At 50.7% G+C, this 15,691-nt stretch overlaps 1 protein-coding gene across 1 annotated transcript in view; it reads left to right on the top strand.

The window, feature by feature from the left end:
* The first annotated feature begins 6 nt into the window (after positions 1-6).
* The window catches only part of grin2aa (glutamate receptor, ionotropic, N-methyl D-aspartate 2A, a), a 31,434-nt gene continuing 15,749 nt past the window's right edge, over positions 7-15,691 (top strand). The window contains exons 1-7 of the mRNA XM_040190645.2: positions 7-143; positions 5,989-6,103; positions 10,770-10,972; positions 13,301-13,472; positions 13,933-14,086; positions 14,954-15,079; positions 15,196-15,425. Of these exons, the coding sequence (XP_040046579.2) occupies positions 49-143; positions 5,989-6,103; positions 10,770-10,972; positions 13,301-13,472; positions 13,933-14,086; positions 14,954-15,079; positions 15,196-15,425 (1,095 nt within the window). The 5' untranslated portion in view covers positions 7-48. The remainder of the gene's footprint in view (positions 144-5,988; positions 6,104-10,769; positions 10,973-13,300; positions 13,473-13,932; positions 14,087-14,953; positions 15,080-15,195; positions 15,426-15,691) is intronic.

The raw sequence follows: 15,691 nt of genomic DNA, 5'->3' as shown, positions 1-15,691 counted from the left end.
GCGCGGGTCCGCGACGGCCTGGGGATCATCACGTCGGCGGCGGCGGCCATGCTGGAGGAGTACGGCGACATCCCCGAGGCCAGGACGTCGTGTTACGGGCAGCTGGAGAAGACGTCCAAGCTGCCCCCCAGCGCGCTGCATAAGTGAGTCCAGTGCAGTTTAATGTCTGTGGCGAGCTGCGAGCTGCGTGGACAGTCACGAGACGTCGTGTGTTGAAATGACGTGAAGAGAGCGCCTTCCTGCCGCGTGATCAGACGCACACAACGAGGCTATTTCAGGGAAAGAGATCGGAAAGGAAGACGCAATTACTCGCCATAAAAACCACACGGACCTGAGAGTTCGCGCTCGGGGAAAGCGTGGGAGTCAAAGGGAGAGAGAGAGAGAGAGAGAGAGATATGGGGGAGGGGGACGAACGAGGTGAATGTTTGTGATTCAAGCCGCGGGGAAGGAGGGAAGGGAAGAAGCGGAGAGCAGGGATACAGCGGGAAGCCGCTACAAATGAGTGCTCTCCAAAATTGAAGAGCTCCTTGATGAGCCCTTCTGTTGCTCTTCTCAGTGAGTCCTTCCTCTCCCTCTCTCTCTCCCCTTCTGCCTCCCCCCCCCTCTCCCCCTCTCTCGCGGTGCGCTCGCCGAAGCAGCCAGGGGGAGATGCTGCAGGTCTTGCCAGCTCTGTCTGGCTTTTCCATCTGGCAGAAAAGGGAGAGAGACGCTCCAACTCGTGTTCACATCACAATGTTATTGTTGTTTAAAAAAAAGAGAAGAAAAACCAGTGTGGCATTAGTAATCGTGCTAAATGTCAATATTGAATTCCAAAATGTATTTCCCCAAACAGAAACGCTGCCTGTGCAGCTGTGCAACGACGAGATGCTTTAATGACAAAATGATTGAGAAGAAGCACCAGATTAGCTCCACGCAGCGTGAGGATGTGTTTTGATATTTAATATTCATCGTTTCGGAGAACACTGTACATCATCAGCATTCAGTTTCTATACACCACTTATTTTTCACCATTAAAAAGTAGAAAAAATACGGCTAGAACAACAAATATGAGAATATTGTCCTTTAGTGCAAAGGGGGCCGACAGGTTCGACTGATCCCACCTTTAAATTCCCGACTTTGACCCCCCACCGAGCACTAACACACCGCCCTCCTCCTGTAGACTAAAGAGGATCGTGCAACATCCAGTGCAGGCAGACTTTGTTCCCAGCATGCTCTGCTGCCTCAGGTTGTCACCCAGGTGATGGGGGCCCACAGATGGCTCCGGTGTGGGTGAGAGAGCTCAGCCAATGGGGCTTCAGGGCCAGGGCACGAGGAACACGATTGGTCCAGGCCAGGTCGGGGCGATGGGCCAGTGTGGGTTGTTACACCGTGGGGGGCTGTTGGGGGGGGGGGGGGGGGGGGATGTAGGAGGCCGTGACCGGCGTGCACACACGCACACACACACACACACACACACACACACACGCGGGCTGAATGCAGAAACGTACAGCAGCGAGTATCCGCACTGGGTCGTAGTCATTAGTCCTTCTGATGTTAATAGTATCTTATAAGCATTCAGCTGGGGTCTAGTTTAAACCGCTTGGTAGGATTTATAGTTATTGTTTCCTCCGTCATCAAAGGAGCCAAAACGTGTCACAATAAAACAAAACCTTGAAGAGGAGCGAAATAAACGCTGCTGAAATCTCAAAAAACGTCGTAGTTCTGCTGAGTTTTGCCTCAGTGATGATGAAGAATAAATCCACTGTGACACACAAACAAGATGAATATGTTTTACAGAGTGAAGAGAAAATAAAATAATAATAAAAACTGGGGACAAATTACCGACTAAGAGCAGCAATCAAACCGAGTGAGAACCCGGGCTTTGTTTAAAATGTGCTGTGTGTACGTGTCTGTGTGCGTGCGTGCCTGCATGTGTGTGTCTGTGTGTGTGCATGTGTGTGTGTGTGTGTGTGTGTGTGTGTGCGCGTGTCAGAAACAGGAGAAATATCCGACCCTAAGAGAAGGTTCTGTCGTGGCAGATTTATCGCGCACCGCTCACCTCGCTGTAGTGAACATTGTGCCTCAAAAGACTTTAGCACTTATTTATCAGTGTGCGTCTGACTGCGGTTGTGCGTGTGTGTGTGTTTCTGTGGTGGGGGTAGAGTTCTGACAGGTAATTTCAGTCTGCAGGTTTGATATATGAGGGTCAGAGCTCAGGAAACACACATGTACACACGTACGCGCTGCGCACACATACTGAGGCCCGGGGCGGCTAAACGCACAACGCACAACACACTGGAATGGGGCAACGCAGATGCTTCAGTTTGTCTGGAAAGTAGCGTCAGGATATTGAACAAAACGTTCCAAATTTTCACCGTTTCAAATGAAGAAGTACGTACAAATATCTAGAAATCATTTCACAGACGCGGCGCCGCCCTGCAGGTGATAGTCTGTGACAGATCGCAGGTGATAGTCTGTGACAGATCGCAGGTGATAGTCTGTGACAGATCGCAGGTGATAGTCTGTGACGGATCGCAGGTGATAGTCTGTGACAGATCGCAGGTGATAGTCTGTGACAGATCGCAGGTGATAGTCTGTGACAGATCGCAGGTGATAGTCTGTGACGGATCGCAGGTGATAGTCTGTGACAGATCGCAGGTGATAGTCTGTGACAGATCGCAGGTGATAGTCTGTGACGAATCGCAGGTGATAGTCTGTGACAAATCGCAGGTGATAGTCTGTGACAGATCGCAGGTGATAGTCTGTGACGAATCGCAGGTGATAGTCTGTGACAGATCGCAGGTGATAGTCTGTGACAGATCGCAGGTGATAGTCTGTGACAGATTGCAGGTGATAGTCTGTGACAGATTGCAGGTGATAGTCTGTGACAGATCGCAGGTGATAGTCTGTGACAGATCGCAGGTGATAGCCTGTGACAGATTGCAGGTGATAGTCTGTGACAGATCGCAGGTGATAGTATGTGACGAATCGCAGGTGATAGTCTGTGACGGATCGCAGGTGATAGTCTGTGACGGATCGCAGGTGATAGTCTGTGACGAATCGCAGGTGATAGTTTTTGACAGATCGCAGGTGATAGTCTGTGACGGATCGCAGGTGATAGTCTGTGACAGATCGCAGGTGATAGTCTGTGACAGATCGCAGGTGATAGTCTGTGACAGATCCCAGGTGATAGTCTGTGACAGAGCTAAACATTATCATTCAAGAGGTATTTTCCCAAGAGGGGGTCAGTTTACCCAGAAAATGTTTGGAAATTTACCTGCAGTCGTTGAGGGAGACGTGAGAGTCGCTATGCGGAACTTTATTATAGTTTTTATAGTCAGATAAAAAAAAACACGCCGCCTTCCCAATTAGAACAAGTAATAAGGGGGCTTTAAGTTTGACAAAATAAAGAAAAGAACCCACTTTGCAAATGAGCCTCCATCTGGAGAAGCTGTCTGGCAGCAGATGTCTGCATCGTGCTCATCTCCCGGGTGGAGCACGTGATTGACAGCTGGCGTGTGACATGTCAGAGAGAAATGAGCCGCCGAGTGGCCTTCGGTTTGACCGCACAGAGAGCGAGGAGGCGCGCGTGCAGGGGGGGGCGTGAACCCCCCTCGCAGAAGAAGAAGAAGTGTGCGCTCCTCGTTCCTCGCAGGTGAGGAGCTCAGGGAGGCGATTGGCGTGTTGGAGAACCACGATGGTCAAACGCAGCGCGAAGAATCTACAAACCGACGCACACTTTGTGCGACAAAAGCACGGGGGAAGGGGGGGGGGGGGTACAGTCATCAGGTGACTGCCCATCACAGGATCTTCTCAAAAGACCTAAATCAGCAGCTTTTTCTTCTTTTAGTGCTCTTTATCACAGTGTGTGTGTTTGTGTGCGTCGATCATTTGTGCTGACAGTGTTTTGACTGGTCCTTGTCTTTACAAAGGACACATGTCTCTATCTTTAACACACACACACACACACACACACACACACACACACACACACACACACACACTGTGAGGAGAATCTCCTGCAGCAAAGCCTCTCCAGAAACCACAGGTTTCTGAGCAGAATTGCAATAGAATTTGTAATATGACAATTTACCAAATGGGACCAAATGGGTGGAAGTAAACAGCATTTCGGACCACGACATGCGGGAGGTAACGACGTTATCCGTGTTTTACTCGTGGACACCACACACACACACACTAGTGCAGACAAACACCCTCATTGTTTGTTCTTTTTACCATCATAAACAGCTCCGATGGGACCAAACATTTAGAGTTGAAGAACGAACAGAAGAAGGGAGGAAACGATGGCAGGGGATGTTCTCACCCTCACTCCCTTCCTCTCCCCCCTTCTCCCTCATCTTCATACTCACTTTTCTGTCATATAATGGAGGCTGGTAAGTGAGAGGGATTGGATGATCTCAGTGCTAAGGGGGGGTGGGAGGAAGGTAGGGGGGAAAGGGGGGGGGGGGGGCAATTTGTTGAGGTGGGCAATGTAATTGTCTGTGGTTCTCTGTGTGTGAGGATGTTCATTTAGGGTCACATTGCACGCCAGCCCGTGTCCGTATCCTAGCAACGCCGCATCAGGTCCACCTGGTTGATGGGCGTCGGCCCAAACACACACACACACACACACACACACACACACACACACAGCCTTTCTGCATCCTGGTATTTGTGTTGTAATAAAGGATGATTTACTTCTCACATCAACAGCTACTGAGACATAAATTCAACGCGGGAAAATTAATAAAAACAATTTTCCTTTAGCTGGTTTGAAACAGCAGAGAGTTCCATTGAATCTCAGCTGCTGTTTTGTTGCTGTTTTATTTTTATGAAATTAAGTGAATTATTATAAGAAAGGTTGTCGTCATTGGGACGATGAATCAGCTCGTCTGGACGGCGACTCCACACCGGTAAATCCCTCCTGTACTGATCCACCGTCGCGTGATTCTAAATGAAAACTCGGCTCATGTTTACGGATTGTTGCCTCAGAGAAACAAGAGATAAAATACGGGAAAAAAACTTTTTTATTTGCTGGTTTGCGCCAAAATAAATGATCCAAATGAGCAACAACGGATAGCGAACGGTTCATTATACAGACGGAAAAAGGAGCAAAAAACAGTCCCAGTGTGTGTGTGTGTGTGTGTGTGTGGTTGTGCGTCTACAGGCTGTTGTCTGAAGGAGTCGGCTGGCCGCTGGTATTGATTCCAGCACGTCTTCCTCTGCTTTAGTCGCACGTAATTGGCTTCGGCGCTGCACCTCGCAGCCAATCAAATGGCTTAATACCACTCACCTGGTGGCCTGCGGGCCAATCAGATTACCTTAACCACAACACCCACCCAATCCCCCCATCGCTGGCTCCAGCAGTAACTTAAAGGGTTGTTGGCAAAAACGCATTCTCTGTGTGACGGATCTGAGGAGCAGATATTCACAGTGGGATTATTTATATTAAGATCATTATTTTCACCAAAGTAATTGTCTATTGTACGTTAATGCTTTAAATCGGCGCCCCCACTAACACACGGCAGGACACACGCCTCACCTGCAGGTGGTTTGGGGTGGAAGGGAGCAAGAAGGGAGAACGTAGCCCCCCCCCCCCCCCCCCGTGCACATGGCCGCTGACAGAAGGAGTGAGGGAGACAGAGTGGGGAAGGGCGGCCGTGATTAATGTGGAACCAAGAATATCTTCCCGCTGCCTTCCATCTTAGCTAATGTGACCTGCCATATGGGTCACTCATTACAGTGTGTGTGTGTGTGTGTGTGTGTGTGCACGGAGACACTGTGGCTCTACGTACTGTCCATTGTCGCTTTCTCTTCTTTTAACTTGCTGCAATTACTTCTATTCTCTTTTAGAAGCGTTTTTACTCCTCAGCATCGCGCGTTAACTCTCAATACAAAAGAGCCTGTGTGCATATTATTGGGTTTGTAGTACTGGAGAATTGACTGTTCATTTCTCCCTTTCCTCATGCTATGACCCCCCCCCCCCCCCCCCCCCCCTTTGTATCTCAGGTACATGATGAACGTCACATGGGACGGCAGAGACCTGTCGTTCACAGACGACGGCTACCAGGAGTTCCCGAAGCTGGTGGTCATAGTTCTCAACAAGGAAAGGGAGTGGGAGAAGGTAGGACCTGTGTGTGTGTGTGTGTGTGTGTGTGTGTTTGTGTGAGTGTGTGTGTGTCCATCTATTCCTGGCTGACTAGCTGTTGAAATTATGGGGATTATATTCTATTTTAATACAGACAAACCCCTATAATCATTATTTAATTACGTATATTATATAATATTTTTATATATATATGTATATATATATATATATATATATATATATATATATATATATATATATATTGTTCTGCTGTACCCTGTTTACATTCTGCTCTTTGATGATTTTGAAGCTGCTAATCATAATTTTATTCTTGCGATGCCTCATCATTTTATCATCAAACTTAAATTCTTCTCATATTCTTCCTTTTATATATTCTTATCTGTTGTTTTAGTTTTTTAAAAAAAAGAATTTGACGGTTTGAGTTTTGTTGGTATAATAATTAGTTCCTTATATATTGCATCGTATGGGCCAATAGCCCCTTAGTGTGTGTTTGATCTCTACTGTTGTTCTGACTGACACGTTACCTCCTCCACCTCGGACACTGCACACTAAGCAGTGCAGTGACAAAGCGCTGGTCGGTGATCTGGTCCAGCAGCGCTCTCCTTAACGCAGGACGCACAACGTGCACAACGCGTAACGGACTTTAAGGGGGGGGGGGGGGGGATGAGGAGAAAGGTTTGTGGAAGGAGAAAAGCTGTGTGCTCGTGTACATCCTTCCATCCCACCTGCGTTGTCTCCTTCACCCCTTCTCTCACTCCTCCCCCTCTCCTCCTCCCCTCCCTCCCCCCCCGAGCAGATAATCTGTGCTCTCGCTGCGTCTTTAGCTGTGATTGCTGCTGTGGTCTCGGACAGCACTTCAAATCACAGCTAATCAAAGTCTGAGGGCTCCGTTATTGGGGTGTCTGCGGGTCACTGCTCCTCCGTGTGTGTGTGTGTGCGTCTGTGTGTGTGTGTGTGTGTGTTTATTCTTTAACTCTGGTTATTGACAGAAACTGTTTCAGAGAGACTGCCGACCTTTCTGGTCTTTGTTCAGTCCACATCTGTGTGTGTGTGTGTGTGTGTGCAAGTTACAGTATTCCTCTCCGCACATCTTTCATACTTCATGCTGACACACACACACACACACACACACACACACGCACGCACACACACACACACGCGCAGAGAAGAGCCTTTGTTGGTGCGCTTGAGGGGAGGTGGAGTGTGTTGTTGTAAACAGAGCGCCTGTGAAATTGATCAGTGCCACTCGACAGCGGTGCAGGAAGAGAGAGAGACACAGAGTGGAAACATAATTGGGAGCTGCTCTCTCTCTCTCTCTCTCTCTCCATCCTCCCTCCCTCCGGTGTGGCCGTCCCACCCATGCGCCAGGAATCAGCTGCACACACACACACAGAGCGAGAGAGAGAGAGAGAGGGGGGGAGGGAGGGAGGGGGAGAGACTTCTGTGATGATCAAGAGATAAAAATTCTGTAACAGCACTAAAATATGGATATGCACTAAAAATATAAAATGTGTCCCCTCGAGGCGCAGAAAGAGGAGACGGGGAAAGGAGAGGAATGTGGAGAGAGAGTGAAACAAACGAGCGATGGAGACAGATGGGCCGAGATAGCAAATGAACATGAGGAAGAGAGAGAGAGAGAGAATACTCACATGGCACGAAGATGCTGCAACACTCTAATATGTTGTAAGGATGCTGCGTCCTGGTTGAATCAATGAATTCAACTTCATGCACTTTGCTGTGAGACTTGTTGAAAAGACATTAATGTACGTTTGTGCCAAATTTCATTCCAATCCATCCGGTAGTTGTGCAGGCATTTTCTCACAAGACAATTTAGACTCACGTCCCAAATAAAACACACCAAAGAGTTCAACACGATCCGAATCCAAACGTCAAATATTCAACCGTCCAACACGGATTTCAATGAGCACAGGAAGACTTCCTGTTCTTAGAAGATGGAAGGGGGGGGATGTAGATTCAAACTTCATGGGGGGCTTTTATAGTATAGTATAACATCGTGGAATCATCCATGAGTATAGAGATGCTGCAGGTTGCATGAGGAGCTTCCTCACGCAGAGCTGCAGCGCAGTGGAGAAGTGCACCTACGATGACGTGCAGGGGGGAAATAATGATTACAGACAGCAGGGAGCAGAGAATCACAACACGGAGGGCAGATACACAGCAAGGAATTAAAAGTGCATCCTCATGCACGCACGCACACACACACGCACACACACACACACACACACACACCTTCCATTTTTGATCCAGGCGTCACTATTCTTCATAAAAGCGTTTCACTTTAGGAAAGATGTCTTAATCCATGGATGTGTTTTCTCTCCCTCTCTCACAATCACACTCAAATACAAATATATACGTGGTACTTATATATAAAAAAAGAGGACGCGTAGGAGGGGGAGAGCAGAATCCATTTTCTTGACATAATTTGGTCTGACGGGAGTGACAAACACTGTTTTATGACTGAATGGGTTTCTGCAGCCTAGAAGGAACTCGCTCTCCCAGAATGCAACTTGCCCCGGCGACTGGCATCGACTGGCGCGCAGAAGGTGCTCAGTGTGCGTTCGAGGAGACGAGTACGAATAAAACGAGGAATCTCCGGGAAGAAAACCCCAAACGAAGCCGGGGGGGGGGGGGCGTCGCCTCCGGGTGAAGGTGATGGCGCGATAGGATCGTCACTCCACGGGACGTCCTGATGCAGTAATCCCACCGGCCCCATCATCACCGCCTCCCACTGGCCTCGCACACACACACTCTCCTTTCTATGCAGTGTGTGAGTGTGTGTGTGTGTGTGTAATATCTGCTATTTCATGCGGGGGAGATTCAGCACTCTGCTGCTTGGCCGGTCGATAAAGAGAATCCTCTATCCTCTCTGGGCATTAATTTATAACCCCTCTTTCTTTAATTAGAGAGACGGAGAGACGCAGAAGGAGTGGGAGGAGGAGAGCAGGAGGACAGGACATCAGAGGAGCTGCTGAAGTCAGCTTCTCCCTCCCCTCCTTTTCCTGCCCCTCTTCTTTCAACCGTCTTCAGATGAGAACTTTTTCTCTCCCTCCGTCGAGTTCATTGATCCATTCGACCGAATTAGGCCCCGTCCTCATACGCCTCCGTCAGTGATTGACACTCGATCACACTTGAGTTGAGACAGGACGTTATTCCCAAAGACGCCACTAGTGGGAAACATGTTTTAGGGCCAGCATGGAATGTGCACTTTGCCTTTAATACTAACAGAGGAAAATGGAGCTCACTGATTATGCACACATCCCCCCTCACTTTTACCTCCCACTACACCTCCCCACCCCTTTCACACACACACACACACACACAGACACACACAGACACACACAGGTGTGCGTGCGTGGCGTAGAGGCCCTCACAGCTGGTGTGAGACGGATACACAAATGTGGCCCTTTCTGGGAGACTAAAGGTGACGCACAAGACAACGCACACATGCCACCTCATCATACTGCCCCCCCCCCCCCACACGCACACACAGACACACACACACGTCAGATGTAGCTGACAGCAGAGTGAGCTGTCGACAGCGGTACCGACTCGGAGCGGAGGAGAGACTGTAATCCAGTCAGAGGGCAAGAACCACTCCAGCAAAACAATTAAAATGCTAATTTCATTTCTTCCTCCCCGCTCGCCCGGTGTGTGTGTGTGTGTGTGTGTGTGTGTGTGTGTGTGTGTGTGTGTGTGTGTGTGCGATGTGACTGCAGGGGTCAAAGGGGTGTCCGATTAGTGTTGCTACGTTATTACATTACTTGTGTGACTGTGACTGTTTTTTTTTTACTTTAATTGTATTTCGCCCACAAACACACACACACAAACACACACACACACACGTGCATTTACGTTGTTGTGCGCCTAAATGAGCGCCGGGTATAAAGTCCTCTGCGGCGCCGAAGAAAGAAGGACTTTTGTAACCAAGGTAAAGAGTGAAATTGAGGTTTTTCCATCCCTGGAACATTCATTATTGAGAGCTGTGCAGAGCCTGCCTCCCCCTCGCCTCCCCCTCGCCTCCCCCTCGCCTCCCCCCAGCTTCCCCTGTCAAATATAAACATGCATGGAGACCTTACAGAAACACACACACACACACACACACACACACACACACACACAGGTGGAGGTGTGACATCACTGTTCTAAAAAGGTTGTGAATTATTGACACAATGCTTTCAAACCCCCACTCTCCCCCCCCCCCCCCCCCACACCCTCCCTCTCTCATACCCGTTTGCATTCGTACATCGTTCATTTTGGTTTGTTAACTGAGTCTCATGTATTATGGTCTGTTTTTGTGCCAAACCCAAAGCGGCGTGTGTGTGGCATTAAAAGGAAATGTTAACGTGTGTCTTCGTTTGTGATCCTCTCCACTTCCTGTCTGCTTTGAGTAATTGGCCAACAGATCCCAGCGGTTAGGAAACTACCAGGTAAAGAAAGGTAAAACACTGCATTCCTCTGGTCACCGACGGGTTCCACCTCCACTCCCTGTCTGCTTTCAACCATCTGACCGGAGGGCGACTCGCACCCGCCGAGCAGCTCGAGGCACCGAGTCCAGCCTGCGCAGATCCCCAACGCGATAGTTCCCAAGTGATTCAACCATCCATTCCAGTTTGACTCATTTGCCCTCACCTCTCTCGCCCCCGTCCCTCCCTCCCACCAGATGGGAAAACTGGACAACCGCAGCCTGACCCTGAAGTACCCGGTGTGGCCGCGCTTCAACTCCGACGGCGACGCCGAGATGGACGACAACCACCTGTCCATCGTCACGCTGGAGGAGAAGCCCTTTGTCATCGTGGAGGACGTGGAGAGGCTCACGGGCACCTGCATGAGGAACTCGGTGCCCTGCAGGAAGCACATCAAAGAGTAAGTCTGCCCCCCCCCCGAGAGGTCGCTCAAAGGTCGGACACGAGGGGGGGGGGGGACACGGAAGTGCGTCTTTTCAACCATGGCGATAGTGCGACAGAGATCGACCGTCCAGTCGTCACGCCGCAACCTCCGCCGCGCTCGTCCGACAGCTGTCCATTTCAAACATTCCAGAGATATTTAGGCGACAGTAGGCGGCGAGGATGACATCATCCCCCCCCCCACCCCCCCCCCTTTGGGAAGAGGTGCAGTGTGCGATCTATGCGGCAGCTCCTCTCCTCCCACCCGAAGACGACTGCTGAACTCAGCGATTCACTTCCTTCCCCACCAATTTTCTCTCTAATGCCCAAACGGCGCCGACCCCTCGCTGTAATATGTTCCTGTATACGCACACAGTGAGAGTGGCTTCAGGCGTTGTGTGTGTGTGTGTGTGTGTGTGTGTGTGTGTGTGTGTGTCACTGAGTGGCGTCAACGCTGCTAAATCAAACCATGTAATTGGTTTGTAGATCATTTAATATGATTTCTCTCTACTGGAACACACACACACACACACACAGTCTTACCACTGCATACATGTATGCCAACAAAGTTACTGACTGACTACTAGTCAAGCACGCACACACACACACACACACAAACCGAGCTGATTAGGCGGTAATAGGGTTCCAGGGAAGAAGCCAACGGAGATTCTCATCTAGAAGGACTGTGTAGTAGGGCGGAGGGTAAAGCATCTCCAAGGAAGAACACACAAACACACAAACACGCACAAGTTCACATACACTTTCTGCTGCCACATGTCCACTCACTCACAGGCCAATGCGCCCGGGCTCCTTCCTCCCTCGCACAGCGCAATTCCCTCCCAAGCATCCATGGCGTCCATTTGGAGGAAGAGGGTAAGATGGAGTGATGGAGGGGAGGAAGGGAGGAGGGAGGGAGGCAGAGTGAGAGGAGTCGTGGTGGGGTCGGATGGGGGGGGAGGCCCATCCATGCATGCAGAACCACAGATTCACTCATCCAGGCTAGGCCTGAGAACAAGGCACACTCGCACTAAACACACATACCCGGACCGCCGCCCCCCTCCCCCCCGTCCCCCGGGGGGCCCCGTGGCGTTTCTACATCACGTCGGCCCGGCAACTTCACAAACAGCCTCACTAACGTCACGCGGTCTCTCTGTCGGACGGCCGTGTTCATGGATGCAGCTCTTACAGCTCAAAGCCTCCACCAGCTGAACCTCTCGTCTCCGTCCTCCTCGTGTCATTGCCATCACAGATCCTTCCAGCGTCGGTGTACACACACGACATGTTGCCTTAAAGATGCGTTTCGAACCACCGTGTCATTTGGACCCGGGACGCTCTCCCATCCGTCCACTCTGCTCTGTCCTCCTGGACGGGTTCCACCGCTGCTTCTTTGCAGTGAATTGGAAGTCACGATGCCTTTAATGGGAGGGAAAGTTTTGAAAAGGGGACGAAAAAAACAATAGCCAGACACCCTGGATTGGTGAGCACATGGCACGTTTCAAGGGGCTTAGATGTAAATTAGTGTCTTCGTTTCATTTGAGCTCCAACAGCTGCTCTAGACGATATGCAAAAAAACATTTTCCCAATGAACGCTGTGTCTCTTTGTCTCTCGTGCTTCCACAACCTGTGGCTTCGTCTCCAGTCACACAGGAGTAAAGAAACGCCTCCCGTTAAACACCACAGAGGCTTTCAGCTCTGAAGGAAACGGACGTGTGTGTGTGTGTGTGTGTGTGTTTGTGTGTCTTTCCATCACGGCTGCGTCCAGGTCGTCGTTGAACTAAAGGACGAGGTTGTCTTCTCCTAATTAGCACACATCTCAAAGTTAAATGAGCGTCCCAGGTGGCCGGATGAAGGGTCGACGCTCTCACATTCGTGCGCACAGATGGTACGAGGCTTGCAGATGCAATGCCGTCATAAACCTCCTCCGGTGGGACGGAGGGGGACGGAGGGGGACGGAGGAGGGAGGGGGAAGCACACTTTTTCCAAGTTGTCCGATGTCACTTCCTGAGTAGAACGACCTGAATTTAAGGTCGAAAGAGTCCCCGGGGGCGACGTTTGTTCACTGGTGCGTTCGGATAAATCCAACGAGGCCAGCAGATGAAAAAGACGTCCTCGTTTTGTCGCCTGTCACACAGGATTCACAGGAGTGGAGATCAGGGGAAAACCTCCACCTGGATCAGCCCGCTGACATAACCTTCTGTGTTTTGTGTCACAGACCCTAAGCTGTCGTTTCCCAACCGATCCGAGCCGCCGCAGGTGAAACCCGCGGCTGACCGCGTGTGCTTTTCTTCCGTGTCTTTGCTTCTTCCAGCAACACGACTGAGGCTGGTGGGACGTACATCAAGAAGTGCTGCAAAGGCTTCTGCATCGACATTCTGAAGAAGATTGCCAAGTATGTAAAGTTCACCTATGACCTGTACCTGGTAACCAATGGCAAGCATGGCAAGAAAATCAACAATGTCTGGAATGGGATGGTGGGAGAGGTAAGAGGAACCAAACTCGCCCAATTTAGTAACAATGTTCATGTCGGAGGTGCAAAGTTATCCGTGTGTGCATGTTTAACGTGGATTAACGTCGCCGGGAGCATAAAGTAATGTTAGCTTCTCCGTGGTTTCAGTTAGCTGCTTTAACTTGAGGTCCCAGAGTTCCTTCGAGGGCCGTAAACCTTGTTGCATGAGCTCATGGAAACTGCACTGCCCTCTTGTCTTTCTCCATCATGTGTTGGTGATATGGTTGACTGATGCTCACATGTTGAATGCCACAATGATTAAACATGTCTTCTTCCTCTTTTCCTTCTATCATCTTCCACTTCCTCTCCGTCTCATTCCGGCCCCCACGTCCTTACTCTTTGTCTTTCCTCCTTCATCACTCACCCTCCATCCATCCATCCATTCCTCCGTCCTCCCTTCCACCCCTGCGTCTCCCCCCCCCCCCCAACCTAAGGTGGTCTATAAGAAAGCCGTCATGGCCGTCGGATCTCTGACGATCAATGAGGAGCGTTCTGAGGTCATCGATTTCTCCGTCCCGTTCGTGGAAACCGGGATCAGCGTCATGGTGTCCCGTAGCAATGGAACGGTGTCCCCGTCAGCCTTCCTCGGTAACTGTCACCACACAACCGGGACTCGGGGGACCGAGGGGGGAGGGGAGGGGGGAGGGGGGGGGTACTCGATCCGTCTTGTTTGCTTTTTCGGTCCGTGTGAGTGCAGGACGGTGTTTGTGTGCGTTCCCCGAGACACAGAGCTGACAACACAATTCCTCTCGGTTGCGCAGCTGTCAATACTCGCTCCTCCATCGCAAGGATTCGGCTCCGCCCGTCGCTTTCTGCCACAGTGGCTCCACCTGAGAGGGAGTCGGGCGCGGAATCTTAAATTGAGCGGCCGTATAGTCGTCCCCCCCCCCGCCGCGGTCACGCTCATCTGAGGCGAAGCGCCTCGGCATCGACCGCCGAGGTCCTGCACGCAAAGGCACATGGAAGCACTGAGGCACAGACACACACACACACACACACAGTGTGACACGTGTGCAACATGTACTTACTGCAGTGAAAAGGGCAATTAGCAGGAAACCTCCACCATGGACGCTGGCCGGTGCACACAGAGCGCGGCGCTGTGCCAGCAGGGCTCTCGCGTGCATTAGAGGCTGCTTTAATCTCCGCGGTAGTGTTGTGAGCTCAGAAGGAGGACAGGAGTGCTGACACCAGAGCTTAGCATTCTGCGCGCCTCCTCACACTGTCAAACAGGAGGCGTGTGTGCGTGTGTGCGTGTGTGTGTGTGTTGGGGGCGCATGCAGCAGCCAGCTTGTTAGCCACGAAGCTCTTTCCGCGACGTGTGTTTGTGCACGAGGAAAGACGGAAAATGAGAAAAAAAAATGCTGATCTTAAAGATGTAAAAATGTCATTTTAAAACGGGGTCTTCTTTTTGTCCCTCTCTCTGTCTCTCTGTCTGTCTCTGTCTGTCTCCCTCAGAGCCATTCAGTGCGTCAGTATGGGTGATGATGTTTGTGATGCTCCTACTGGTCACTGCAATGGCTGTCTTCATGTTTGAGTACATCAGTCCTCTTGGCTTCAACAGAAACCTGGCACAAGGACGAGGTGAGCATGTGAACGCACACGCGCACACATGACCAGGCCCTCGTGCCCGGCGGCGGCGTCCTCGCCCCCCCCCTCGTCCCCTGAACCATCCGGCTCCACCCCGTCCTCTCTTTCAGACCCCCATGGCCCGTCCTTCACCATGGGCAAGGCCGTCTGGCTGCTGTGGGGTCTGGTCTTCAACAACTCTGTGCCAGTGCAGAACCCCAAAGGGACCACCAGCAAGTTCATCGTGTCCGTGTGGGCCTTCTTCGCCGTCATCTTCCTGGCCTCCTACACCGCCAACCTGGCCGCCTTCATGATCCAGGAGGAGTTTGTCGACCAGGTCACCGGGCTCTCCGACAACAAGGTGAAGGACGGAAAACATCCATTTCATCCCGCTGTTTGGTAGAAAACGGAGAGGGGCTTTGCTCCTTGATACGCCGTTTCTACGCCGCCTTCATCGATCCTCGCGTTCTGTAGTAACGGATGTAATTATTTTTACTCTAATAACTTGCTAGGGTGTGTTTTAGATACCAGGAAGTGCAGAATAATGGGAAGTTCACCTCCTTTAGTCGACGTTAATGTGCAGTATAAAGAATAAACGCCGACCCTCGGTGTGACGTTACGATCCTG

This window comes from Gasterosteus aculeatus, chromosome 11 (genome assembly GCF_964276395.1).
Source record: "Gasterosteus aculeatus chromosome 11, fGasAcu3.hap1.1, whole genome shotgun sequence".
NCBI lineage: Eukaryota > Metazoa > Chordata > Actinopteri > Perciformes > Gasterosteidae > Gasterosteus > Gasterosteus aculeatus.
Note: the sequence above shows the minus strand (reverse complement) of the source record. Positions and strands in the feature narration are given on the sequence as shown.